We start from the raw sequence: 27,936 nt of genomic DNA, 5'->3' as shown, positions 1-27,936 counted from the left end.
TGGCAAATAATGTCACGCGTTTCCATAAAAATATTTTTCCTGCTGACGGCCCTTGATTAATATATACTGAATATGTTCAGCTACAAAAAACGGCATTTATTTTATGACCTTGGGGCGCAAGATAAATTACGAGAAGCATTTGCAGCCAACCAGGTGACGTTGACTGTGATTTTGCGTTGCAACGAACGTAAAGGATTACCGCGTGTACCCGAAATTTCATTTCGCGCCCGGTACATTTCGAAAGACGGGCGCTGAAATTTGCAAGATTATCAAAGAAACAACGCGGTTGCTTAATCGCGCGCGAAAGAGGCCTCGTTATGTTAATGAGATTTTCGTGCGGCTAATAAGAGCGTCAATCGGAAGAAAAGGCGCCAGCGTTCAGCCGCCGAGTCAGCAGGAGAACGACACGGAAACGAGTTCGCTCGTTTCCGAGAGAAGGGGTAACCGCGACTCGATAGAGTGGCAAATGCGAAGAGAAATAGAGCGAATAGGTGGGACGATCGTATGGCGAAAAAGGCGACCGGTGAAAGGCAACTCGGGAGAAAGAGAAGAGAAGAGTCGTGGCAGGCGCGTAGATTGGCAGCTGCAGGCGGAAATAGAGGCACCCGGAGCACGGATCGAGCGACAGGAACGCTCGATTGCCGGACAGACAGAGAGGGAGGAAAAAATTAAGAGCAACGGCGAGTTGAGAGCAAAGAGGACAGCGGATCGAAGTACGCGCCGCGTCGCGACCTGCCAATTCATGGTCGCGTCGCGAATATCGCACTCGATCGCTGGACGCATCGACATCGAGTAAACGCGAATTATCGCGCCGCCAGTCTGTCGTTGGTTTCGTTCATTCGTAAAGCAAACGGTTCCGCACGACCTAAGCGCATCGACGCGTTTCCGGGGCAAGGAATCGCCTTTCAAGAACGTGTCAATAATTTCGCGATTGCGTAACCAGATGGTCAAATCGATCGGTGGGACAGGATCAGGTTAACGCAGTTCTTAGGTAAATCTCAAAATTCAACACTATTCTCAAATTTCGAGCGAAACTAACTCGGAGTGCAGGAATGCCTAACGTAAGCTCTGGACTCGATTTGTCACGTAGTTATCGAGGAATTGTTAATAGAAATCGGTGCATTTTAACACGGTGACATATAGCGGAATGGAAAACAGAGGGTTTTAATTTTATGCTTCTTCCTGAAACAGGAAAACTATATTCAAGAACTGTACCAGAATTGGCACGAAATTACATCGAGATGTGACGAAGTAAATTTATTAATTTCTGTAAAACTGTTCACACAGTTTTTCACTTGCAAATTTTCTAGCAAGCTACGCGAAGCAGTCGACATGGCGATATCGCACAATAGATATGTTTACACATATCAATAGCGAGCGATGATTCGAATACATTAATTTATTTAATGCTAATTTCGTGAAAAAATAAATCGAAAATGCATAATTGTTTGAAATTTATACCAAATTTGAGTCGTATTAATTCCGACTTTGGTTTACTTATTCTTGTTAAGTAATTTCCTCGAGTTTGACGAATTTCCTTTGATAATTACGAACTCTAGAAATAAAATGTCGCAGTTTTATTCAATTTTCCAATGACATATTGTACATATTTGAAATAAATTTTTACTACCATACTTTTAACAAAGATATTATTATGCAATTTACAAAGTACAATTTATTTAACGTTATAACATCTGTTAAACGAACTTATATGCTCTTCCTTACATTTTGCTTTTAATAATACTTTCCGCTTTATAACTTACATTAAACAAAACGCTACGAATGGCGACGTTGTCAGGTCCGCTACTTTAATTAATTACGTTAGTCAGTTTAATATTCTATTTTTTTTTTATCGCAATTACTTATATGAACGTTTTAAAAATTAATATAGACGATGGTAAAAATTATTATTTTTACATTAACATAGTATCATAACATTTTTGTATTTATTATTTATTAACGAACATCAATTTGACTGAGATAGTTGGTCAAGAACTAGTCAAGAACGTGTGTCGACGCACCGCTGCTACTCGCCATGGCTCAAAACTAATTTTGCAACGCGCAATTTGCGTTAAACTAGCGACTGGGATACGAACGTCGAGTTAAAAAATTGGTTCGTAAATGGACGAAGAAGGCGAATCGTTTTCGCGGCGATAGCAAATATCGATGGCTGAAAAAAAGGTCGGCTAAATAGAAACTCGTCTAAAGATTTTAACGTTATAACGTGGAATACGCTGAACCGGTTATTTACGCGGTTTTAATTAAGTCACACGGAAAGCCTCTTGCGAGCATAATATTATTCCGTAGCTGATACTATCGGTTATTTGAAAGGTGGGTAAAACGTAAGAAGACAGTGCGGTCGACCTGAATCGTTCGGAGTGTTCGACGAATCATTGTAATTAAACGTAAATAGAGCTGTAGCCGTATGCGTATGTTTCAGAAGAAGAGAGAAAGAGCGGGCAAAAGAGAGAGAGAGAGAGAGAGAGAGAGGGAGAAACGTTGAAGAACTGTCAGTAATTGCCAGGCCAAAGAGCAAAGATAAAATAGTGTTTCTTTACGAAGTAAGAGATCACGGGAGGTTCACAGGTGATTCCGTGCATAGGGAAATTCAGAAATTCCGGTAAAATTCTTAATGTAATTACGTAGGATCAAAATGAAAAGGGAGAAAGATACGTTCGATACGTCTCCGTAATTCCGTCAAAGCGGAGAAAACTTGTAACCTCTTTCGAGTGTTCTCTACGTAACCTTACAACTGCTTCTCGTTTCGCTCGTTAAAATTGCGAACCGACCAGCGATCTCTTTTTGACTCGATATTTCCAACCGACGTCGAAGACTAATCTAAAAAATGAATTCGGTACTTTTCATTTGAAAATGGACAAAGAATCGTTTACCTGGAATCCCGTTAGGAATTCAACGTGGCTACGTGCTCGTAAAAATTAATGGATCTTCTAGAGACAAAAAATTCGCGCAATATCCCAAAGCTCTGTAGACCTTTCTCTAATCGGAAGAAAAAACGCCAGTTCACGGGAGAATATAAACGCTTCCGGTCATTCTAAATTTATCTACGATCGCTTTCGGAAAGAAAATAATCAATTTCCTTTCGACGCTACCTACACATCTTGGCGCGCGCTTTACGATCAAATGAAGAGGCCTTTCACATTTCCAGAGACAGTTACCAAGACTGTTTTCGTTCCGTGTCGCTCGATCCGTCTCGTAATAATCTGCCTCAGTGACGACCTGTAACGTCCGGTCTTTATTTCCGGCTCGTTCGTTCCACCATCTTTCTCGTTATCTCATCATTGCCGCAATGTTACGTTACACGTGCGCGAGTACTCGTTCCCGTTCACCGCGTACACCCACATCCATTGTGTCGCGCGTGTTCGAATAATTCGCGACGGCCGAGACGCTCCGTTTATCGAACCGACTTCAGTCATTAACACCGCTGCCGTGGAAACACCGCTCGTTCCCTTTGAATATTTATATACATACTATCAACACGTACCATGGCTCTATTTGTCATTCCTTATCGCCATTTCTGTCCTCCAGCGACGTCGTGTTTTGCTTGCCAGCGAATTCTCGATCAACCCAAACGACCGTCGAAACACGCCGCCAAGACGAGGAATCGAACGTGCCGGTGCATGGTTCGACCGATCGTTAATTTCGGGTTTCCGCACCCGGTTCGATAAGCGAGACTTTAGAATGTTGGCCTTATTAGCGCGGTTAATTCGGCGAAATGAGAGAGTGGGCGAAAGGACAGGGCAAAACCGTTTGAATCGCGCATCGGTTAAGCCGAGAATGATTGCCTCTAATTCCTAGCCAGCAGAGTAACAAGAAACTTCCTAATGCTTTCAACATGTTCGCCGCTGGTCGGTATCAGAGCTGACTCGCGGTAGTCGGTTTTTGTAGGGCGCGCACCGTGGGAGTCGGTTGCCTGCTGCCTCGAATCTCCATCGCGTAAACGAAACGGTCGCGCCGGTTCCCTCCTCTTCGATTACAGGTCCGACCAAATTCAAAAGCCATCCGTGCACGGGATACGACGCTGCAAGCTTCATTAGCGACGAATTCGATACGTCGCTCGGTACCAGACCGCTGCGTCTCTGATAGACGCGCGTTTTACCGGCGAATCAGTGACGATAATATTTGCCGGGAAGTTATCCGGCGAAATTAACAACTCGGACTCCGGGCATCGCGCTCGACGTTGCATCAGCTATACTCTGATTTGCTACACTTCTGCACTATACGACTCCGAGTGGATTACTCTTCGCTAACGCAACCTGTTCATTCGCTGGATCGCGTTTAACCGCGACACCGAGAGGCGCAACGAAATTCGCCGTGTAGCGAGCGACGTCCTAAGTTAAAGCGTCGTCTAGAGACATCGATGCTATGAATTCCGCGCCGGTTGTTTCAGTTTTACTACGATAGCCATCGAATCACGGGCAAGATGCAGCGAGACGAATTTAAGAGAGTAACGTGTCTCTTTATTCCGAGAACAACGGTAATGCGATGGTTAGAGGCGTCCGACAGCTGTGGCCACGACAACGACGTTACACATCTTCTTTTAAATTCGCGTAATCTGGTCGGTGGAATAGTTTCGCTAGACATCGCACCACGCGCGATCGCGTGGCAACTTTGCCAGAGTTTCGTAGTTTTCTACGAGTACCAGCTTCTGCGGCCGATATTTACATAAAATATCAATGATAGAATCAACTTGATCAAAGCGATGGATGCAAATATGGAGAAAGGCAATTTCACGAGATAATCGCACAGTCGGCCTCCCGCCACCCTTTCCTTTCGCTCCTGGTTGCCGAGTTATTCGTATTTAGTGATCCCCACCATTGCCACGCCAAATAAAAGAGATGTTCCCTGGTTTCACGCATACCGTCGCCTGTAAATGTGCGTGCGCTTGGAACCTTAATAAACGTGCTTTCGTCATTGCCTTGTATAGAAACACGAGCTGAAATTAAATGCGAGAGAGTGCAATTTCTCGACGCATTCCCCGTGGATCTATCGCGCGTTGCGTGAATTCCCTTTTATCGAAGATGCGCGTCTAGAGAGCGCACCTCGATGCTCGAGCGTCGCGAGTATCCTTCGCGGAGATGCGACTCGACGCGATGGGATGGAAATGCGCGCCAAACGAGTATATACATAGTCGTAAAGCGTAGAGGGACAAAAGAAAGTCAGGAGGTAAGGGAGGAGAAAAGCAGGGAAATGGGACGCATAGCGAAAGCAAGGGTTGGCAGCGGAGAGCGGAGGTCGAAAGGAGAACGGCGAGCTCCGACGCGACAAACTTCGAACAAGTCGAGCAGTCTGAAATCGAATGGAGTTTCGGAGACTTAGCAGAGTGAAAAATTGCAGGAGCAACTTTCACGATGCTCTGAGACCCATTAAGCGGCTCAACAAGTACGGTTCCAGTAACCGTTTTGTCCATGGACTTTGAATCGAGCCAGAGAGCGAGAAAGTGAGACTACGTGCGCGCTGTATTGGAAAAAGAAAGCAATGCAAAACGGCGCAGAGGTGGTATGGTCGAAGGGAAAATTGTTTGTCGGAATGGCGGAACGGGAGCTCCCCAAGGGGAAGAGTCCAGGCAAAAAACACCAACTAGGAAATACGCTGGTAAAGGAGCCAAATGCGACGATACCGCCCGTGCCTTTTAACCGAATGTTGGCGCGCCGTGTCACTTCCAACATCTTTTTTTTTCAGCCGGTTCTTACTCGGAACATGCCGGTTTAACGGAATGCGGAACAGTCGATTCTGCTTTTCGTTCAAATCAGCGTATCGACGACTTCGCTTCGACGACGAGTCGGATTAATTAGCTTTCCTAGGTTACAAGCGAGATACCGTTTCCCGCTTTCTGATTTTTCCCGATTTCCTCAGAAAGCGGCGATGTCAAGAATGATCTCGTCTTGACTTCCTGCTTCGGGTGAACGATCAAATATTTCCAAACATCGTGTCGGGAATATCTGTGGGAAGTCAAATATCAAAGCTACTCGACATCGCGCGATTATTCTTCTCGATGAATATCAGATTTTCCTTCGTTTCTTCGATGTTTGATCAACGGGAGCTGCAGCGCGTTTCGACTATCCGCGTCCCACGGCGACAATAACTCTATTGTTTTTAATCCTTATGCGGAACTCATTAAGAGAGGCGATCTTCGCGATTCGCTTTCATAGAAATAGATTGCATTGTTGGCGGTATTTCCCTTTTGCCATCTTCAACCGGTGCCTCCTCGCTCCACGATCTTTTTCAATTTCATTGAAACCTCCGGCTACAAGTTGAATTTTTTACAGAAGCAAGAATCAACGGTACCTGCTAATTTGTAACTTGTCCATAGTCGAACTCGGTAACGAGTTCGGACGCAAACGGAATTTATTTAAATGGAGGTGGTCTTGGGAAAATGGCAACGAAGCGGAGAAGCGAATGAAAGAGCGTACGGAAAAAGCTGGAAACGGGAAAGCAAGAGCGATCGCGAGGTGGCGGATAAACTGCGGAATTCTAAAAGAAGACAGGAACACTCTAATTACTCTTTATGTATTCGAATGCCGTAGTATTCGTAATTAAGCAGAGATTTTCGGACAAGTCTGATTCTGCGAGAGGCAAACTGACTATGAAAATAGTAGGGACGAAAGGGGGATAGACCAACTGCGTTAGAGTACGAAAGTTATGGAAAGAAAGTCACTTACTCGTGAAACGTGAAAGCGAACACGAACGAACAAAGCGAGTGGTGTTCGTCATTTTTTCGATGCCCTAGTCCGTTCTGCTCTAGTAGTCTAATTCGGTTTAGCTTTCCCCTCTTTTCGACCAGCATCATTCTTTTTCGCGAGATTTTCTTCGGAGAAAAGTTTCGGCGGATCTACTTTGCGAAGACGTGCTGGAAAACTTTAGCTTTATTTCGTTTGTCGTATAAAAAATCCTGCGAGTTCTATCAATTTCTCGTCGAATTCTCCCCTTGCAGAGTGGCTCTTTCAAACAGCCGCTTTCGTACACGTATCACGAGCTCCACACACGTCCGTCTAATTATTTGTTTACTCATTTCTGACAAGATTCGTACTTTTCGATGTAACGCGAGTAATAGATAGAAGAAACGTATACGGTTCCTGCCCTATGTACTTCCTGTTCCGGTATTTCCGTCGCTTCGCCGAGAGCTCGATCGTGCGTCGCCGAGCTTTTCCATGTTTTACGCTCTAATTGGTTCATTTTCAAATTTTTTCTCGCTTCCGCTCTCGTACGAGCGTGTATAACCGCAGAGCCGAGAAATTTCGTAATAAACGCAAATCCTTGTTAAAGGGCGCGCGCGTAGACCAAGGTGCCGTAAATTTTCGACAGCTTTAAAGGCAAACATGAAGGCTAAAAGCAGACGTAACCAAGTAAGCACAAAGTGCATACCGCGCTTTTCAGTCATCAACACTTTCGTGTTTCGTGCTGCGCCGCGTGCTACGAACGCCGTAGAAACGGCGTATTTTGACCCGTTGCAAGTCCAACTTCTCTTCGCAACGACACCGTACAAGGCACCATTCTTGCTTCACGGAAGGAGTAGGAAAGGTTAGGCTACTTAGAAATGCTCTCCGCCAAGGACACTTGTCGTTCGTGAAGCTTGGCGGATCTTCTAAGTGGAAGTCGCATCGATTAAACGCGGACCCCTCGTTCGTTTCAGATCTACCAAATTAAGAGGCGAGTCGAAATCTGAAAGCGTCGTCCGATCTGTCCGTTTCGGAAACGGAGAAGAAATCGGGTGTGTCGAAGATCGAGCGATTATTTCTCTTCGTATCGATCGTCTCGATCGCTACAAGCAGCGTAATCTTTGCTGGTAGTACTTTGCGAAGCGGCTTGCGAATCGACCACGGGCTACGTTTTACCACGCACGGATCAAAAATCGAGACGAAACTCCGTGGAAACTCCGTGGAAACGAGGCAACAGCCACTCGAACGTTAATTACGGGCCGCGCCGGTACCGTTCGATCGAACCCCGTTCTCGTACCTTTGGGTTTGGTCGTGTTCCGCGTTCAGCTCAAACGGAAATGATAGTCGAACAACGGCCTACTGTTTTCCCATTTATTCGGCGAACGATTGTCGTTGGCCTATGTAAATTGAAAGCGTCCGACGAACCGCGACATTTTGCAATAACGCCTTCGCGACACGATAATCGATTTATCCCTTTAAAAATGGCGAACAATGCAAAATTCGGGCGAACATGGTGCAATTTTTCGATCGTGCCGCGATCGTTAACCGACAACGATGTTTCCATCGAAAACGCGCTATCTGATTTGGCTTAGCTGGAAAGAATGGTAGTTAGAGGACTTCTTGCGAGCCGATTCTCGTCGGAGCTTAAAGAGATCGGAGCCAGTGAACGTTCTGCGGATGGCGCCTCGTTGATCCCGGAAATCCACGAAAAAGTCTCCACAGAGCCATAACTTTTATCCTCCAACTGCACTTTCCTACTTTTCAGATCTGGACCCGAGATAAGGAAAGCCGCGTCTTATGTTCGTTAACCTACGTTAAAGAGGACACCCGACGTTTCTTCTTCTCTCGTTGAAACGGTTTTGCGCGATTCCGCGTTTTGTCTCGTCCGCTTTCAGAATCTTCCCTCTTCCGTTTGTTTCAAACCAGATCGAACTTGGTAAATTTTCTCTCCTCGCTTATCGTTCGTGCGTTTCTCAATCGAGCATCGTGCGAGACGCGCTCACAGAAAAACATTCTCCAAGAGACCTTTTCGTTCGTACCTACTTCTAACAAACGCGATATCTATGTGTGTCAGCGTTGCGAGCTCATTACGACCGCTGTGTAACTCGCGAAATACGTACCATCGTCGAACGACCGAGTGTAAATGTCTCTGTCGTACCGTGGACTCACAGACGTACGTTGGACTCGTCGCTTCAAGCATTGAACTCACTCTATGTAAGTGCGATAAGGACCGAGTATCCTTTGAATATTCTGTTATCGTTTATACGCATCCCTTGTCAGCAGTTTCACCGTCGGAGAAGTATAGCGTGGAGGGACGCGCGTACGCGCGGATGTACTACTAATTATACAGCTTTGTTTGTTACCGCTGACCGGCCACTGACCAACGTTGAATAATTCGAGGTATTTCGAACGGCGCGATACTTTGCAGAGAACGTAGAGGCCGGCCGGGCCGTTTAACGAGTCCGTAATCCCTAACAAAAGGGGCTTAGCGAGCGGCAAGAGCTTAAGTATCGCGGCCGTTGCTTTAACGCGATTCCTCCGCAGAATCGATGCGATAACACTGACCGAACCAGCAATGCGGGTTAAATAAATCGATTCGATTTCAATACGCGTAACTAAACTTTAGCGAAATTCCGACTCGAGCCGTGATAAACTTTTGCTTTGGAATTCTCTCCGATCGTGGATAGATCAAACCTTTCGCGTTATTGCCATTTTTATTCAATTAGCAGACTTCAAACTTCTCGGTATGCGCGATGTTTTGTGTTGGTGAAACAACTAATTTCGAATTTCAGGCGCAGCACCGATGGTTCTATACATATTTGATTCTGTCTCTTGTTTAACGTTACATAGAACATGAGGTCGCAATTAATAATAGACGTTTATGTATATATATACACACGTATAAATGTGTTTGCAAGATGTTCAAACATTGAGGCAAAACGTCAGGTTGTAGATGGCTGATGTACGTCGCAGTTTGGTTGCATAACGATTGCCAAGTTTGGCAAATATTCTCCGATCGATTTTCGTTTACTTCGCTTTCGTTGCTACGTACATAGAAAATGACTCGTAATTCCGCTTGAAAGATTATAAAGAACAACGTATCGTTATTCGACAAGTCGTTAAAACCGAAACATCGATAGTGTTTAATGACGACTATTGTCCTCGTAACGGACTCTAACGATATTTACCAGATACGGCGTGTTCTTATCGTCGGAACAGCTGTTATCGTTAAATATATGAAATCATACTACCTGGTAAAATAATTCGACCAAGGTTCGTTGGGTAGCTGGCAGAGTATTTGCACGAGTGTACAGAACGACTTGATGCCGTCAGCTTAGCCCCACGGTATACAAGGAAGTACACTTAGAGCCGAAGACCAGGCTAAAGTACCGTACAAATCTTACCGCAGGGGTCGAGTTTCCGGTTCCGCGGAAGCACATCTACCACAATGGCCGAACGATGTCGCCCAAGAGCTCTACCACGACCCCTCGGGCCTCATGAAGTTATTGAATTAAGATTTTTCCGCCAATCTCTCACCATTTTTCCGATCACCGATAATCGATCATTAATTTCCGTTTCCTCTCTCTCTCGGCTACACTCGTGTCGTTTAACCGTTCGCTAACCACGGCGCTGAAGGTACCGCCGGCGTTATCAACTTAACCACGATAATCATTCCTGCTGATTCGAAGGGAAACGTTCCGGTAGCTCGCGATCTTCCTCGAGTTTATTTTAGCAAACGACGCTGACGGTGGTTCGGTCGAATCGCACGCTCGTGGCGACGTCTCAAACTTGCTCGAAGAAAATTATTAAATGTTTACGGTAGACGGTAGATACGCGTAGGAGGGTGGATGATATTTCAGGAATCGTAGAGTCGGAAGATCAACAGACGCGGCGAAGCAAGTTGGCGAGCTTTATTTCAGTGGAAAATAAGCGAAATAAGCGAAACGTTCCGGGAACCGCAGCTGCAGGAAGCGAATGCAGCGTTGCTCGCGATTCCACAGGGTTAGGTTTAGGCTGATAGAGAATTCAGCTGGCAAAAAGTTTTACAGCATAGACAAGAGAAAGCGGTGAAACGCCACTCCAGCTTTCCTACGCGACAGTTTGCTTATTTAAGCTCGGCTCAGGCAAAGCTCTCAAACTCGCTAGAACGCGGGTAAAGAAGGATGGAACATGGAACGACAGGCTCGACGAATGTTGCAGTTTGCCAATCGTAAGATCGAACTTCCAACTTAGCTACTCCACGTTCTAGCTACCGCAATCTTTGGCCTGTGTTGTACGTCAGTCTCTATTCACCGTGTAAATTGACCCTTCTTCGAATTGTATTCGTCATATATCCACGCTGTTGCGCGTGCAGTATCAATTCGCTATCCATTCTATCGTCGCTCAAAGTCTTCGCAAACGCATCGTGTCTTCTTCGAACACGCAAACCAATATCTCGTTCGCAGTACGAAATGAAATTTCAAAGTTGTTAAAACACGTTTTGGGAGGAGTTTCGTTGTTACCGAGGTTACGATCATCCTCGCGGGTTAAATTTCACGCCATCGATGCGGCGAAATTAAAAACTGCGAAAGAGGCGACACATCGTCGGTGCGTTGCCCTTATGAAATCCTCTCTGCTCGTCCGTTCTCTCGTTTCCAGTTGAGCGTCACAGCTACCCCGAAGCAACAAAAGTTGTACAAAACAAATACCACAAGCTCGCGGCGATGAAAGCGTTAACGGCGCATGCGAAACTTTTCGACCCTTTAGTTTTGACCGATCCTCGGATCGCGAAAGGTCGGGTTCGTCGACGTTTAGTATCTGCCTCTGTGTGTATTCGCCGCAAATTTTCTCTTCCTTCTGTCGTAGCTTCTCCTTCTCCGTCCACCGAAAATGGATTCTCGTAATTCCGTAAAGCTTCTTTCTCCATCCATTATCGTGGCCCAACCAAGTCGGCGGAAAGATAAACGGAGCGCGGTTAATATATCCGAGAATGTGAAAATTACAGTTCCTTAGTTTACTCAATCATGAGCGAGAGAAAAGTCTATTGTCTTTGCTTAACGACAGCGAATCCCTTTACGTCCGTTAGGAAAGCTTCTCGTGTACCGCGTATCATTTTGAAGAAAAATGTCGTCGGGAACGAGGGGCTGACTATGATTCGAACGTATCATCAACTTCTCGCCCGTTTACGTGATTATTAAAACGAGAGAGAGAGAGAGAGAAGAAAAACAGAAAATACTCATCGTCACGAAGTGACGCCATCGTAATTCTGAAATTCCGTATATTCACGTAGCGAAGACAATAATTATCGATCGTGCAATTTATTTAACGTACCATTAGGTAATGAAATAATATTAGTAGAGACAGACATCGAGTATTCGATTTACGTAATTCCCATGTAAAAGGGAATAGCTGAAAGCGTAATTTACCTCGTAGATGACGGATTATCCGCGAACGAGATGCGATCGCGACGTCGAACTCGTAGATTCGCGGTTCTGCGAGTTTTTATATGATGTCATCGCCATTTTCTGCGATGGGGTCGACACTAAAACCGACCAAGCGTATAAAAGTTAGCGAACATTACCGGTGCATCGCACGCGCCACGTTATATTCGGTAGGAAAAAATCGAGGGCTATTTGTAGTAGCCGCGCTGCGTCAACCGTCTCACCTTAATGCTCGTAACGTGCTCCACTAAAGCGGACGAGCGTAGTGTAAAATACGGATGAGACGCGTATATTCGCGCTTCATACCACCTACACCTGTTCATGGATATAACTAGCAGCCGTTCTCTGCTACTTCGTTGCTGTCGTTGTCGTTGGCAGGCGAAACGGTTCTACGAACCGTCGCGCAAAGCGAAACGATCGCGCTTCAAAAATCAAAAGCAGCCAACAGATTCATCAAATTTCCCTTCGAATACTCTCAAATCAAGCTGTTTTCGGATTCGTCTGTCTATTAACTCTCATTTTCCCCGAGTCTCGCCGAGCATCTGTAAATTTGATTTTCAAAAGTCTTCGCAGCTTCGTTCGTTCGCTGGTTCTCTGGGAAATGCACCGCGTGCAAAACCAGTCGCTCGAACGTTCGTCGTCCGCGGACAAGGCGAAACGTACGAAAGAAACACGCGTTGTCGCATCACGCTGCGTCGGATCTTACAGAGTTATTTGCATATTTAACGACGAAGCGAAGATGCGCTAAACGACCAGTTTCAATTACACTCGCGAACAATGGTATACGCGCGCTGTCAGAGATACGCCAGATCATCGACGATCGATCTGCCGAATATCGGTTCGAAATATCCTTTATTTCGGAAAACGAAAATGTTTACCGATGTATCTCGTTAACGGCGACGATATCGGGGAGACAGTGTAATCAGCGATCGCGTATCGTGTTTGATCTTCGAAGCTGATATCGAAAGGGTTTAACGCGTAGTTGCGTCGCCTTGTAATTTTCTATTAACGAGCCTGACCAGGCAATAATCAGGGAGACGGATCGATAAATGTGATCGAATAATGGTAGGTAGGTGCGTTGGAGTGTGCTAAAAGGCGAAGAAACGGTTGTAACTCTGGTAACTATTTGCGCCACGTTACGTTTGGTCGTCCGCAAAATTTACAGCACTTACCGTCGCGATTAATTAGTTAATCGTTAGATCGTGAAACATTGGTTCGTCGAAACAAGACGCATCGATGCGTCATCGAGGATATTCGACAGGAACGATGATTATCGTTGGAATGGAAAGGCAAAACCATGCGATATCGATTCCTGTGAACGGATTCCCGCTGTTTGTCGAACAAGCAATCCGGAGAAAGAACACAATGGGGAGCGTATTCCTGTTTGACAAGACGGAAATACGTTGCGTAAATACGTTCGTCATCGAACAGCCAGCACGGAGAAACGGTCATCGAGAATCGTCAGCGAGTAAAATACTCGTAAAGATCCGCAAGTATCGCAGAAATGAAAGAGAGATACCAGTTGCTAGGAAACCGGCACATTCGTTGTGTCCCCTCGGAACGAAAGATTAATGAACGTATTAATAGTTGGCAACTTGGCAACGATTTTTCTGCTTCTGCTGCCGCAAAAGCTTAGTCGTTTTATGGCACAACGTTACCGCCACGAGACACGACGCGACGTTTTCGTCCCGATGATCCACAGCAAGAAATCGAGTCCAAGCGAACCACTTAAGAGATGACCGTGGAAAGAAACGTAGCTCGCGTTCGCGGTGAAAAGATGAGATGTATGAAGCAGTAGGTGCGAACGAAGCGAAGAAAAACGTTTCAACGACTATGGAAGCGCGTAACGAATAACCGGAAAATTGCAATTTCATCGCGAAGACAGTTACAACGTTAATAATAAACTCGTGCGATTCCTCTTTTCCTCGACAATGCGATCTTGTTGCGCGCTATTTCAATTTACAGGAACAAATACCGACACGAATTACATTTCGGTTACGTTTCTGTTCGACGCCATTGGCCGCATTTCGATTCACCGAAAAATTCATAAGACAAAATTTATCGGAGACGTTGGTTGTGTCACGTCGGTTGGTTCGCGGTAGTCGCGACAACCGGAAAAAAGCCGGAAGCGCCATTGTCCGACGATGCAGCGAGTTTCCCGCGAAATATGATTTTTGCTCAACCAACTGTACGCAACGTGCGTCCGAACAATGCGAATTCACGGATCCACGACGGGTCCGAGGATTCTTCGCTTCGTCAGCGTGCAAATCCGTTTGCAGATTGCCACTGGTGAATGGTGTCGTTCGAGCGTTCGTGCGTGCAGACTACGGATTCGGCTAACCGCGTAATTAGCGACCGCCGATCCGAGACTGCACCGAGAAAATTTCCAACGATACACGCGACACGCCGCTAAATCGATCGATTCGTTTCGCGAACGTAGGAAGAAATGAAAATTACAGAAAGAAATTTTAATGGAAAAACGTGGATCAGGTGCCTTGTCGCGGCGATATAAGCATCTTCGATTTGGAACGTTGATCGACGATCGTGACGCATCGACGATCCAACAAAATCCAACTCTAGTCTCGAATAAATCGGCTGACAATGATCTCGATCGGTGTTACGCGGTGGGTAACGGATAGAGAGAGAGAGAGAGGAAGAGAGTTTTCAGGAGAAGAGTCAGTAAAGCGTGGAGTATAGGCACACGAAAATGCGTATTCGGTGTCGTGTACCTGCGACCGATGAATCCGGTGGCTAAGTGGAACGCTATTATCGGTTCGTACGTGTGCGTTGTCACATTATTATATTCTAGCCGCGCTTGCTGCGAAATAACCAACGATTCACGGTTTATTAACATGGTGAACGAGCACAGGTTGCCGTTTGCGTGGACAATGTTCGACCCGTTAATAATTTCATTGCGGACATCGAATCGTTTCAACGGGTTAACCGACCGCGTTACGACAACGGCGAGACCCGTGCGCACCTCGCTTTGTAGAGCCATGCTTCTCGCGAAAACAGACCGCGCAAAAATAAAAACCGTGGCTCAAACGAAACAAACGCTGTTTAGAATAGAGTTTCCATCAACAAGTTTCGGTAGGCTAGCCAATCGACCAGTTTGTTTTGCAAAACTATGTCAACTAATCTTTAAAATGACAGTGAGCAATTAAACAGATAGTCAACGTATAGATAATTGTAAAAACTCGTGCGGTACAAAGGTTAGCATACACCTGCTCGACTACGCACCATGTCTAGAAGTACCGATTAAATCATTATTTGCCAGCGTAAAAGGTCAAAGGTGGCGCGATTAGCCGAACATGATTAAACGATTGCGGTTACGGGACGAACCAAACGAACGAGGAAGATTGACACGCGCGATAATCATCCTCCGTGCATCGATAAGAATCCTCTCGTGCAACTTGGTACATCACGTGTCGTGGGAAGTACGCGGCAGCGGCGACAAAGAACACGACGACGATGATCTTGACCTTCGTTAAGCGTTGAATCAGAAAACCAACCCATCGAAAAAAATCATGGAGATTTTCCTACGTAGGAGGTGATCCGCGTGCGCCTTTGCCGTGCCGGGGAAAACAGCTACGACGGGGTGGGAGATGAATTATAAAGAGACGTTCTACGGTGAGAGGTATTACAGTTACATTTTGCTCGCATGCAGCTACGAGACCGAGGGGCACGTACGACCTTCCATCGTGTCACGCGTATCTCGTGTGGTTATACTTATCAAACCGAAATTGTGTGTAGCGATCCAGCCAATCACACGGTGCATACCTCGATCAATTGCTCAATTACGATTTAAGGTATAACGACAAGCGTGATCGATAATACGGGAAGTTACGAGGCTTACGAAAGAAATAAAATTGGAAACGATCGTTGGATAATTGGCGCAACGACAATCGCTGATGACAGAGTATCGTCTGTCCGTTGTCGTTGTTTAGGACCGACGAAGAGCAGCGCGATAAAAGATTCTCGCGCAACTGTTCTCGTCCGATTCTCCTGGTGCACGATTTCGCGGGAACGATAAACAATGAAATATTACTAAATCGCGGTTACTGTCGCCCAATAGCTTTCGCGAAACTACTGCATGTTAGAATAATCTTTGTATCTTACACGGTGTTGGGAAAGTACATTTTAATAACAATCGTTTTCGCGCATATTTTTTCTGCTTTATTTATTCAGCTGTTAATTCCATTGGTACGCGTTGGAAATTCAGCCGCGTTAATTAGAGCTAAATTAATTAACGCAGCTCGGTTTGTTATGTCTGTATTAATTCTGTCTCGCTAATTAATGTAAATATTTATATTCATCCAATTTTTTAATATACTTAATTTTCCCGCGCGATTATGTAAACGGTATCAAACGTATACGGGACTATTGCCCCGTGTGTTTCCGCGCGAAAGTCGACGCAAGTTTGAAACACGCGATCGAGTTGATTTCAGCGGTGCGTCCCTGACTCGGATCGGTAAAAAGCGGAGTCTCGTCGAGACACGAATACCTGAGCGCACGCGAAACGCCTACCAGCGATCAGCCACCGTGAGCAAATCGATCTCTCGACGCGAACATTCACGAGTCATTAACGAATCTTTCGCCGCAGCACTTTGCTCTACTACCATCCATTCGCTAGTTGGTCGGCTCGCTCGATTCCGTTTCGCTTTTCCCTTGGAGAATCGTCGCGTAATGCTGTAGGGCTTCCGATCCCGATCGATTCGATTAAATCGTTCGCCGGTTATCGATCGTTCCTTTTACTACAACTACGCGTACAATAACCCCTGTTTCGTTCTTCCTAGAATGTCGTACAACGTGTCAGTCTCGGCGGCCTGTCCGGTACCATATCTCGGACCAAGCCTCGCGCAGACCTGTCCAGGATCTCAGTTTCTGACATTCATGACCCTTCTGGACACGTTCGTTCGCGCCAAAGATGAAATTTCTCACCTCTGCGAACGAGTCAGACCTATCGATCCAGCCGAATACTACTACGATTTTATCGTCATCGGCGGTGAGTATACTCGATAACTCGACGATCGTGCACGTCGTTCTACAATATGCTCGGTAATTTCAGTCGAGCCTGCACTAAAATTTTCACACATTTCACTCAAAATACTGTAACGAAAGCAAGTGGCTCTCGCTGAATGATTTACATCGCGATTGTGCTTGTACTCGATTATTTACTAACGGTCACTTTCTCATCGTTCAGATGCAAATAGCCTAATATCGTAACAGATTAACGAAGGGGAAACTTTTATTCCAGCAAACACGAATTAATCGGCCGTGTTCAAACGCGTTTAATTAAACTCGTTACTCGATATTCTCCATAGAAGAAATGAAATTTTCATAAACCGTTCACCGACTATCACAGGGCCGTGGAAATTCGTTGTGCCACCAGTGCATCCAGCGTTTCACTCGACGTTCAACGTTCTAAAACGATATTCGTTGCAACGAAATTCGCGACAATCCCTTTATCCTTTCCTATGCACGCGATTGATTATTCGCTTTGCGAATCGTAGGACAACTCGAGCAAACGTATACTATTTAATCGCAACTCGTCCCATTTGAATCTACCCGATGTGTCCCGATTGAGATTACAATTGGAAAGTTATCCGTTCGCCCGGCCTGTCTGCGCAAACGTAGCCAGTACGTGTTGTTTCTGCGTTATGTGCAATCTCGAATAAAGAATGCTAATCATTAATTCGTATATTTGTACGCGTGCGCGTTATCACAACAATCATTCGCTAATCTTTATTAGTTTGCTTTTACGTCTTTAATTAACGTTCGAGACAATCTGGCCGATGTACGAACATAAATCAAACTAAATAAATGGTCAGCAATATGTATCGCTGCGACCAGAAGAAATTCGATCCAAGTTAAATAAATTTTAACATTTCTTGTTTCTGACAGACAAAAAGAGAACGGTTAACGAAGAAAGCTTTTCCCATCGAATGCAAATTCCTTTGAATCCTGTTATGCGAGATGTATTATATTTGTTTCAAATTGATTCGTATCGGAACCGTTTCTTATGGGATCAATCGAAATTAGGTCAATAGTCTATTTACGAACGATTCAATTTAATTCGAAAGAAGCGTAACGATATGGTTCTAGGTATATTTATAAGCGAACGAAACAATTTTCCCGACTCAAGGCAAAGTTGGGTATTATGGGTTTAAAGAATATCTTGGGTACGTCGTACGTTGTAAAACCGGTCGGAGTAAACAGAAGCTTGGTAGAAAATAACAAAGTTTGATTAATCTTTTTTACAGTGAGGTATTATACCGTTGAAAGGAAGATACAACCAAAGGCATATATATATATGTATAAAATCCAGGAAATGTAAAAATCAAAGTAGGAAAGTATCGCGAAGAGTAATAAAAGTGAGCGAAGCGGTAGGAAGAAACAAACGGTATCTTAACGTTTTCTAAACAGCTGTAATTAGTAAACTTTGGCGACAAGTTAACTCATTACGAGGGAAACAAATGACTGTGTAACTTGTCTTGGTACGTTTAACAGGCTAAGGAAGATAGAGGAGCAGGTTGAGCTTTGCGGTGAGAGGAAAAAAGAAGCTGTAATTGGATATTTCACGAGGCGGTTGGCAAAACGGTCGCGTAAATCCGTGGCGCTAGTTCGCGGTTACCATTGCATTGTTCCGTTGGTTTGACGCACCGAAATAATTCTCTTTGATTCTTCATCGCCGATTACGTTTCTTGGCCCAATCGTTTAAACACGCGCAATGTGGATCGCGAGACGAATCGAAATTTAAGTCTTCTCTTTTCTCCACTCGCAGTCGATCTGACGGAATCGGTTAAAGAAGGAAAATCTCTCCTTCCTACTCGGAAAATCGAACCTTGACACGTATTTACGATTATTGGATATCGTCGAGCATAATTACCGTCATTATCTTATCCGATAGCACAGTCTTTTTTTAACGCTAACTGCTCATCTACGTAGCCATGTGATCAAGCAAAACGATTTTAAAATGTAAACAACCATTGATCACTTATTTGTATTGTTTGTTTCCTGCAATTCTACTCACGGCTCGTGTGGGACGGCTGGACGAGGGAAAGAGGGTTGTAAAATTCTTGTCCCAATGTCCAATAATTCGCGAAAATGAAAAACTGATGTTGCGATAGTTTATCGATAACATCGAAAGAGAACAATGAAAAAGTTGGCTTCGCTCGTAACAGCAAAACGAGCGTGAAAACCGACATAATTATATTTAAAGCAAATGCGCTTACAGGCTGTATTAAACGAATACATCGTTCTTCCTATGCATATTTCAGAACGCGCAGGACTGGAGAAACGATCGAACTACATCGCGTCGGTACACCGGATCGAGAAACATTTTCAATCTCGGCAAACGGGCATACGCGTGGAGGTCAAACAAAATTATCGCGAATTCGAGCGCTGCAGCGGTGCTGGTTCGATCGTAATTCGTCGATTATCGCGAACGAAGCAACGCCGAAAATTCGATTCGATGGCTCGAGATCGTCGATCGTTTAGATGCGACATTAATACGAACTGTTATTCGTTCGATGAACTAGCGCGATTAGCGTGTTAATAATTTGATTTCGTACGCTATCTCTTGAACGCATCACGCCGTCTCTCACGTCCATCGTCTGTGCTCGGCGTTACACGCGGTTAAACTTTACCGCGACCTGTGCCGTTCGCAATGACGAACCAACCGATCGAGTTCGTTTGCGGCTGCAATTATACGTGTTCATAATTTGCAAGATGGACCGTCTCGAGGAAGACAGGCGATCGAGAGCTCGAAGACGAGGTTCGACGAAAGTTTTTACCGACTCGCGCTGTCGTTGCAACAAGCTGCGTAAATCGCGATATTTCCGTTGGATAAATCGGATATGTGGAAGATCGATCGCTTCCGAAGATGTAGCGATTAAAGCTAGAAAGATGTTGCGGCAACGCTCGATCGCCGATGACGAAATGGACGAATCACGAACACTCGTCTGGGGATATACACGCGGGTCGCGGCAACGATGATAAAATATGCATTTCGCTAGGTCGCGTACCGCAAAATATTTTATAGTCGGCCGAGCCCGCATTTGCATAATCTCGCCGAATATTCAGCGTATCGCGCGATGAAAACGTTATTTTCTCGGTGACACTTTTCCTCGATTATACGCAATTTTTCACGTTCCTTTTTGCCTCTGGCCATCGATGCGCGGCTACGCGCAGATTAGTGTGAAATTCCTGTTCGTCGTACAGCTTCGTTCAAAAACCGATCGAACTTGCCTCTCGATGGTCGCTGCACGCAAATATCCGTGGAATAACGTCTTTGAACGTTGCGCGACTTTTTATTCAACGACGTGGCTTTACATAAGGTAGATAGAAACGTCTTGACCGAACGGATAAAACGTCTGCACGGTGGCGGGATATCACAGAACGATAAGCCATACCGTCGCGTCGGGAAGAAATGAGCAGGGGCTATAAAGATACAAATCGACGAGCGGAATAAGCAGCCCGGCTCTCTTTATACGCGGATAGACTCCAAGTTGCCGTTGAAACGTAAATAACGCTGCATCGTGGCCAACGTTGGGTCATGTAGGAAGATTCGCGTATTGTGGTAGCGAGTCGGCGGAAAGGAACCGGGAGTATGCTGTCCGTGTATGGGAATACGTTTTTACGCGGACATAACTTAGATCGGTACGGTTCATCCGATGCCGTGAAGACATAAAGCTGTCAGAAAATCATGGGAAATCGTGGAAACCGAAGAATAACCGAGTGCGGGGCGCTGCTTTCGATCGAGCTACTCCTTTCGGCGGCTCGGCTCGTAATAGATCGCCGTGCCGGTTATGCAACCGAGTCGGCCGTTTTTGCCCAAGCAGAACCGTTTTCACCTGCTGATCTCGTGCCGTTATAGCACTGGAGTTTGCGGAAAATGACACAGAGCTTCGGCTCTGAACGCGAGAAAAACAATCTCGTCTCGTAAGAACAGGAAACTTCTTTTTCCCAACATTTACTTCTTTCCCGAACGATGACGAAGCCGCGAGATCGATAGCCGATTTAGTCGCCAGTTTGTAAAATCAGCCGACCTAGTCGCGCAAAGTTTCTGTCTCTTCGTCTGCCAGCTGTTCCTTCGCGTTTCGTTTCCATTGTCCAGCTTCTCACCGTCGAGGAGTCTTCTAGACACACGCGCGTCTACGTTTTCTCGACTAAGCGAGAAAGGTAGACAGAGTACGCTGGGCAAGAACATTAACGAACAAGTATCGAAACGGCTTATTTTCTGCGCTATTGAGCGCGAACGATCGAATCAATCGAAGAATGTTCTCGAAGAAGCACCGAACGCTGCAACTATAAGCGGCTATCTCTTCTGCGATTTCATCGATGGAATCAACGATGCGCTGATTAAACAGGGAACTAATTATCGCGGTTAACCTGGCTCATCGGATTGCGCGTGGCGGTTGCGTTCCTTCGGTATTCGTTAGTCGTAATACCTCTGGGCGCAACATCGTGATTACACCGGCATTTCACGAAAAAGAAAATTATATGGAAATTGTTTCGACGTAAATTACTAATTGAACGAAATCGGTTAATCATTCCCGTCAATATCTTCTTTCGCGTGTTAATCCCAAACTAAGAATTAGCAATTTACATAAACGAAACGAACAATAGACTCAAACGTCAAGCGATTACGCGTTTCAGAGGATCTTCAAAGCGTACGCTATTCATTGTACGAACTTCTGTTTCGATAATTAAATCTACACGAAACGACACGACGTGAAAAATCGAATCTGTGAAAAGCCTGGGGCGGGTACTATCGTTAATTAATATTAAACTCCATGAACATGTTGTTAGTCTGTTAATTACTTCGAACAGCAACGATGAGCTTGATATAATTCCGCAACAACCAAAGCTTGACGTATTAATCTTCCGAAGCGTGGGCTCATAATTACGTCTCATAAATATCTCGCTCGCAACGCGGGACTAGCGAAGCTGCGATACACATGTTTCGATGTAGCCAAAGATAAAACTAGAATATTTACGTGTTATTTGCCGTAAATAGCTATATATTTACGCTAGCTCTCTCGCTTCTCCATTTTCATCAAGGTATGTACGCCATTTTCTTTCTGATAATATATCGCATAGTGCGAACGTACGGTCGCTTTAATTTTTTTCACCTTCTGCATTTACCCATTCAGTTGCGGCGATACTTTTCGAGAATTAAGATAACGAATGCGATACAAATGGTCAAGTTCCCTCGAGCATTATCGCTTCTGTAAAAAAATATTCATATCGAATATTATTTTACATACTTTCTTTGCATATGAATAACGATGTTCTCGCGCACCACACATACATGTACCGATATTGCTGTTTCAGAGGATATCTCGGATAATCTGGACGTAATAGTTATATTAATGATTTGTGATCACAGAGAAATACGAATACGCTTTCCGGTTGAGGCGAACGTACCTTCTTTTCGCTGAGAACCGATACGCGAAAGCTGCCTATTATAAAAATGAGCATTACAGTTCGTGCAAACTAGCCGTTCCCTTTTTAAGATGAAAGTACTGATCCAGGTTTTTTGTCTGTACTTCTAGCTCGCTCTTTTACTTTGCCGTTACATCGACGTGCACGCGCTTACGTATGTAGAATCACGCGTCACGTGTAAGCAACGCATTGAAACACGTTTCGCTTACCGAACCACCGTACGTGAAGCATAAACGTACACGCACGGTATAATTACTTTTACCTGTTGGCGTACCATGGTCAAGGCCTTATCGAACCACTTTCCCCGCGACTGGTGTACCGGGACGGATACTCGGTACTCCTTAGACTCGATCGGGAATCGCGTTTTCACCCGTGCGAAGCGAGTTTCGTACGGTCTCGATCGAGACGACGATCTCGGCCACTGTCTAATAAATGATTTCACGGGGTTTTTTCCACTTTTGATCCGTAGGGGGAACAGCCGGTTCCGTTGTGGCATCTAGGCTCAGTGATATACCGGAATGGAAAGTTTTGCTGCTCGAGGCTGGGCCAGACGAACCACCTGGTACCGATATCCCCAGCATGGTCGCTATGTTTCTAGGTAATTTGCTGTCACGTTTTGCACCGTTTATACGAGAATCAATCGGATGAAGGAGTTGGAGAAAATTAGTTTGGTCTTGTTCGAACAGGCACCGAGATCGATTGGCAGTATCGAACCGTGAACGAAGCGAACGCCTGTCTTTCGATGGGAGGATCTTGTAGCTGGCCACGAGGCAAGAACCTCGGCGGCACGTCAGTTCACAACGGTATGATGTATTCGCGAGGTAACGCCATGGACTACAACAACTGGGCAGCGATGGGCAACGAAGGATGGTCTTGGCAGGAGGTAGGTCTAAAAAAGAAAAAACGACCCATCGAAAAGGTCGCTGTTAAATAAAACTTAAGTTAAACAGATGGCGTGTGCACGCACGGACGCCGATTTACTTCTAGAAATAGTTGCGAAAATTGTATCGCGTGTAGTTAACAAGAGCTATTTACCAATAATCCGTCAGTCTGATTCACGCTAATAACCCGCAGGAAACTTAGCGCGACACACTTTTCTTTCACTCTGCGATAGGTTTTGCCGTATTTCATGTGCTCGGAGAATAACACGGAGATCAATCGAGTTGGACGGAAATACCATGCAACCGACGGATTGCTCAACATCGAGAGGTTTCCTTGGAGGCCCGACATTTCTAAAGACATCCTCGCAGCCGCGGCCGAGAGAGGATACCCGATCACGGAGGACATTAACGGTGATCAGATCATCGGGTTCACGACCGCTCAAACGATGAGCAAGAACGGAGTTCGACAGAGCAGCTCGACCGCTTTCCTCCAACCAATTCGTTCCAGACGAAACCTTCAGGTCGTTCTGAATGCTACTGCTACGAAGATCATTATCGAAAACAAGAAGGCAGTCGGTGTTCAATATTATAAAGTTAGTGTATAACACACACATATGTTCTTTGCATACGTATCATTAATTATGAGACGATAACGCGTATCAAGTTATCAAGTGAAAGATGTTCATTTGTTTCCTTTTCGATAATACATATCGCTGATGATTATGAAAATGATGTAAGTAATACATTATTATTCATTTACATTTTTACGTTCGAACGAATTAAAAAGATATTTGTCCATTGCGTAACACAGTATCTGCTGACTTTCAATTTTTTCACTTTTATATCATTTTACAATTTTATAGGAAACTTATTCAAAAATATGATTCACGATATTGAAAATAATGAATATTATTAAAAATACGAGTTAAAAACAAATAGATTTATTTATTTATTTATAGTATATGTTATCTTTATTATTATAGAAGTCTTAATTTTATATAATTAATTACAAATTATTCTCTGTTTCAATAACAAAATTGTCCGTTTTGGATATTTTAAGGGCTTTAAAATATTCACGATGAATCGCTAGCATATCGGGTAGTAGATCCATTATGCCTTTATGTTTTTCTTTTGACACTGGCCTTTCACTTGCGTATAATTCAGGTAACTGCGGATTACGATATAATTTTGGCTTTCCTCTTTTCGGTGAAAGGTTTAAAACATGAAATTCTGCTTCGTGCAAACATGTTTAATTATCTTTATCTCACAAGTTTTCAAAATCACGCACTTACACCACTGTCAAGATCAACGAGAGACTCTTACGCGGATCTTTTGTCTTCGACAAAATTTTTTCCATAATATAGAAAACATAAATCGATACAGCTCAAAACAAACGAAAATCTCGATTCGTTTGGTTCCTTGACTTACGTCACTTTCATAATCACCGGCACGTATGCATGCTTATGGACCCACGTTGGTTTTCATAATTCTTTTTTCACTTTTATAACTTCAAACGCGTAACCGTTGTCCTCGACTAAATGGCAGCGACTCATTAAATACAGATTACCTTTATGTACGTATTTTCAGAATGGGGAACTTCGCGTGGCAAGAGCCTCGCGTGAGATAATCGTCTCTGGCGGGGCTGTCAACTCCCCTCAACTCTTATTGCTCTCTGGAATTGGACCAAAGGAGCATTTGGACGCCGTGAACGTGAGCGTCGTTAAAGATCTTCCAGGTAAACGGCCGTACATCGTTCTTGTAATTTACGAACGTCTGTTACGTTGTCGATACTTTTCGAGCAAAATACGATGTTTTTAGGAGTCGGTGAGAATCTACACAATCACGTGTCGTACACAGTGTCTTGGACCATAAATCAACCAAACGAATTCGACCTGAATTGGGCGGCAGCCTTGGAATACGTCTCTTTCCAAAAAGGGCCCATGGCATCGACAGGTTTATCGCAATTAACGGGAATTCTACCTTCGCGCTACACCACCTCCGATTATCCTGATCTTCAGTTCTTTTTCGGTGGGTATCAAGCATCGTGTGCCACCACAGGGGAGATAGGAGCCCTCATGGACGGTGGACGTCGTAGCATAAGCATATCGCCGACGAATACTCATCCCCGTAGCAAAGGTATTTTTATCACGTCTTGCAATTCCCTGTGTTTTACGCTGAATTGTAAATCTACGTACGTTGTACGAGACTGTGCACTCTGCATAAACGAATCTGTTTCTCTTTCAGGAACTCTTCGGTTGGCTACCAACGATCCTCTCGCGAAACCCATAATCCATGGAAATTATTTCAGCGATCCAATGGACATGGATATCCTCCTGGAGGGAATTCAGATAGCCTTGTCGTTCGGCAACACTACCGCTATGGCGAAATATAATATGACGCTCGGTAACCAACCTCTATCTGCTTGCTCGCAGTATCCGTTCCTAAGCAACGATTACTGGAGATGTGCCATGCGTCAGGACACAGGTCCGGAGAATCATCAGGCAGGTTCCTGTAAAATGGGTCCAGCCTCGGACCCGATGGCCGTTGTAGATCCGCTATTGAGAGTACATGGTATTAAAGGGTTGCGAGTCGCCGACACGTCCATCATGCCTCAAGTATTTATATCTTTGTTTCTTCTCTTTTGTTTCTCTCGTGACGAATATTGCGTGCAGTCTGAGCAATGTGTTTCGATTCGAAAGGTAACGTCTGGCAACACGGGCGCTCCGGCGATCATGATCGGCGAAAGGGCAGCGGCGTTCATCAAGATGGACTGGGGTGTTAAGCCGACACAATGGTACGGGCATCGTCCATCTTCCGTATGGAAGTACTCAGCACCTCGGAAAGTCTAGCGCATAGTCACTAGCAATTTGCCATGTTTCCTAGTTCCCGTTCCACGATCGACAACTCGTTGGATCTGTTGCTTTGGGGGATCAAATACATCGACTGGGACCAGCCTATCTGGTAGTCAAGATCCTCGATCGATCTAGTCCATGATTTAGCGGGTTTCTTTCTGCAAAAGGAATTACAGTACAGCGCTGTGCCGTGTCGTCGATGTGCCGGCGCAACGTCACCAAAGAGACGACGCTAAAGGACGCGGAGTGCCGGCCTTTCTCCTCGAGTTGCTGCGATCCAGTCGATCGAAGCTGTGGAACGGAGAATCGACGAACACTGGCACTAGCTAATTCAACTATCGCGGATCTCGTTATTACTTTTACATTCTCCGTTCTTTCTTACGACTACTTGTTCCTGTACTTGTTCTTTCCATTTTCGCGTTACGACGTTAAGCATCTATCCGAATTCGTTTAACGTGAATTTTCACTTCTTCCGCGCGTTCTGTTCGTAGATAAGCATCAGTTTCGGATTTTCGAGATTTTATCGAATCGACGTTCAGGGTAAATGTATTTATCCAAATAACCTGCGTTATTTGGATCGATACAAAGGTAAATCGGAAAGCAGTCTTACTATCATCTTTCGCGATTAAGTATTATACGTACGTACGTACGTACGTGAGTACATACGTCGCGCACAATTATAATACCTTTCACGCGTATGCTTTCCTATTAACTATACTAAACTGAAATGGCCTTAAAGCAAAAGATTCCTCGCGTTTACGAGTGTTGCCAGTCGCACATTCGTTTATTTCATTGTACCAACGTCGAAATAGAAACATACCAAAGAGATGTAAATCGCTGTTACCGAATTAATATCAAGTTAATTGTACCAACGATTAGTTGGCTCAATAATAATTTTGATTTGTTTTCTTTCTGCACTCTTTGTTTTTTTATTCACGATAGTACCCTTAAATTTATCCTTTAATTTCCCTAACCTAGTATTTGCTAAATTTATTTACCATCTAACATGCGATCTTCGAATCCATCTTCCAATTTCCTTTAACGTATAATAATACTGATTGAGGTTGTAGTCGAAGAACAGTCGGAATAATTTTCCAAGCTGTTCTGTCCATTTAGAATTAGACTATTATTATCTTTCGCACATACGATTATACAGATACGTATACCGCGTTCGTTTGTTTATACTTATTATTTATGGCTAAAAATCCATTTTCTCTCTGTTAACCGTAGTTTTCTTTGTTGAAACTATCCCATTATTACTGATACTAAGAAAAATATCATCAATGTTAACTGTTACCGATCGTGCTTATTCTATGCTTGGAGCATACGTCTCCCGTAAGTCGGAATTACAACAAAAATCAATATTTCGAGATGAATAATGTAATAAAAATAAGTAATAAGATATTAGCAATCAGATAGAATAGAATAGTAGAAAAAAGATAATAAAATTAACTAAAAACAACAGAACGTCGCTGTACAAAATTGAAACAGAGCTAAAATTATTCCTGTGAGATCTATCATCTGTCTCTCTATTATATCTTGAACGCTGCCAAGCAACATTGAAACTCATTACTGCCGCAAAAATTCTCTCTTCAGGGAATACACGACGCCATACCACTCCTATCACTATTTTACTCTCCTTATCGAGTCTACAGGT

The 27,936-nt window shown here is 44.5% G+C and overlaps 3 protein-coding genes across 9 annotated transcripts in view; 2 read left to right on the top strand and 1 right to left on the bottom strand.

Moving 5' to 3' along the window:
• LOC132913017 (nephrin-like) overlaps window positions 1–27,936 on the bottom strand; it is a 254,709-nt gene that overhangs the window by 171,821 nt on the left and 54,952 nt on the right. The window contains exon 1 of one of the 2 annotated variants that reach the window (XM_060970899.1): window positions 8,798–9,432. The exons of the other annotated variant lie outside the window; for it this stretch is intronic. Coding sequence (XP_060826882.1) covers window positions 8,798–8,800 — 3 coding nt within the window. The 5' untranslated portion in view covers window positions 8,801–9,432. Of the gene's footprint in view, window positions 1–8,797; window positions 9,433–27,936 lie in introns of those variants that run through there. 2 annotated transcript variants of the gene reach the window in all.
• LOC132913035 (glucose dehydrogenase [FAD, quinone]-like) overlaps window positions 1–27,936 on the top strand; it is a 95,730-nt gene that overhangs the window by 64,285 nt on the left and 3,509 nt on the right. The window lies entirely within an intron of this gene.
• Window positions 862–27,196, top strand: LOC132913032 (glucose dehydrogenase [FAD, quinone]-like). Of its 6 annotated transcripts, none has more exons than XM_060970944.1 (10): window positions 862–991; window positions 16,894–17,102; window positions 23,016–23,144; window positions 23,233–23,429; window positions 23,661–24,020; window positions 25,015–25,162; window positions 25,246–25,563; window positions 25,672–26,042; window positions 26,127–26,221; window positions 26,311–27,196. In XM_060970944.1, exons 2-10 carry the CDS (start codon window positions 16,895–16,897, stop codon window positions 26,390–26,392), a joined length of 1,908 nt encoding a protein of 635 aa, XP_060826927.1. In that variant the 5' UTR covers window positions 862–991; window position 16,894; the 3' UTR covers window positions 26,393–27,196. The 6 variants fall into 6 exon arrangements, with proteins under 6 accessions (XP_060826927.1, XP_060826923.1, XP_060826926.1 ...); XM_060970940.1 differs by lacking the exon at window positions 862–991 and adding an exon at window positions 15,351–15,647; XM_060970943.1 differs by lacking the exon at window positions 862–991 and adding an exon at window positions 15,351–15,727.

Source organism: Bombus pascuorum, chromosome 12, assembly GCF_905332965.1.
Source record: "Bombus pascuorum chromosome 12, iyBomPasc1.1, whole genome shotgun sequence".
Classification (NCBI taxonomy): Eukaryota; Metazoa; Arthropoda; class Insecta; order Hymenoptera; family Apidae; genus Bombus; species Bombus pascuorum.
The sequence above is the reverse complement of the archived record's forward strand: the minus strand, read 5'-3'. Positions and strand labels throughout refer to the sequence as shown.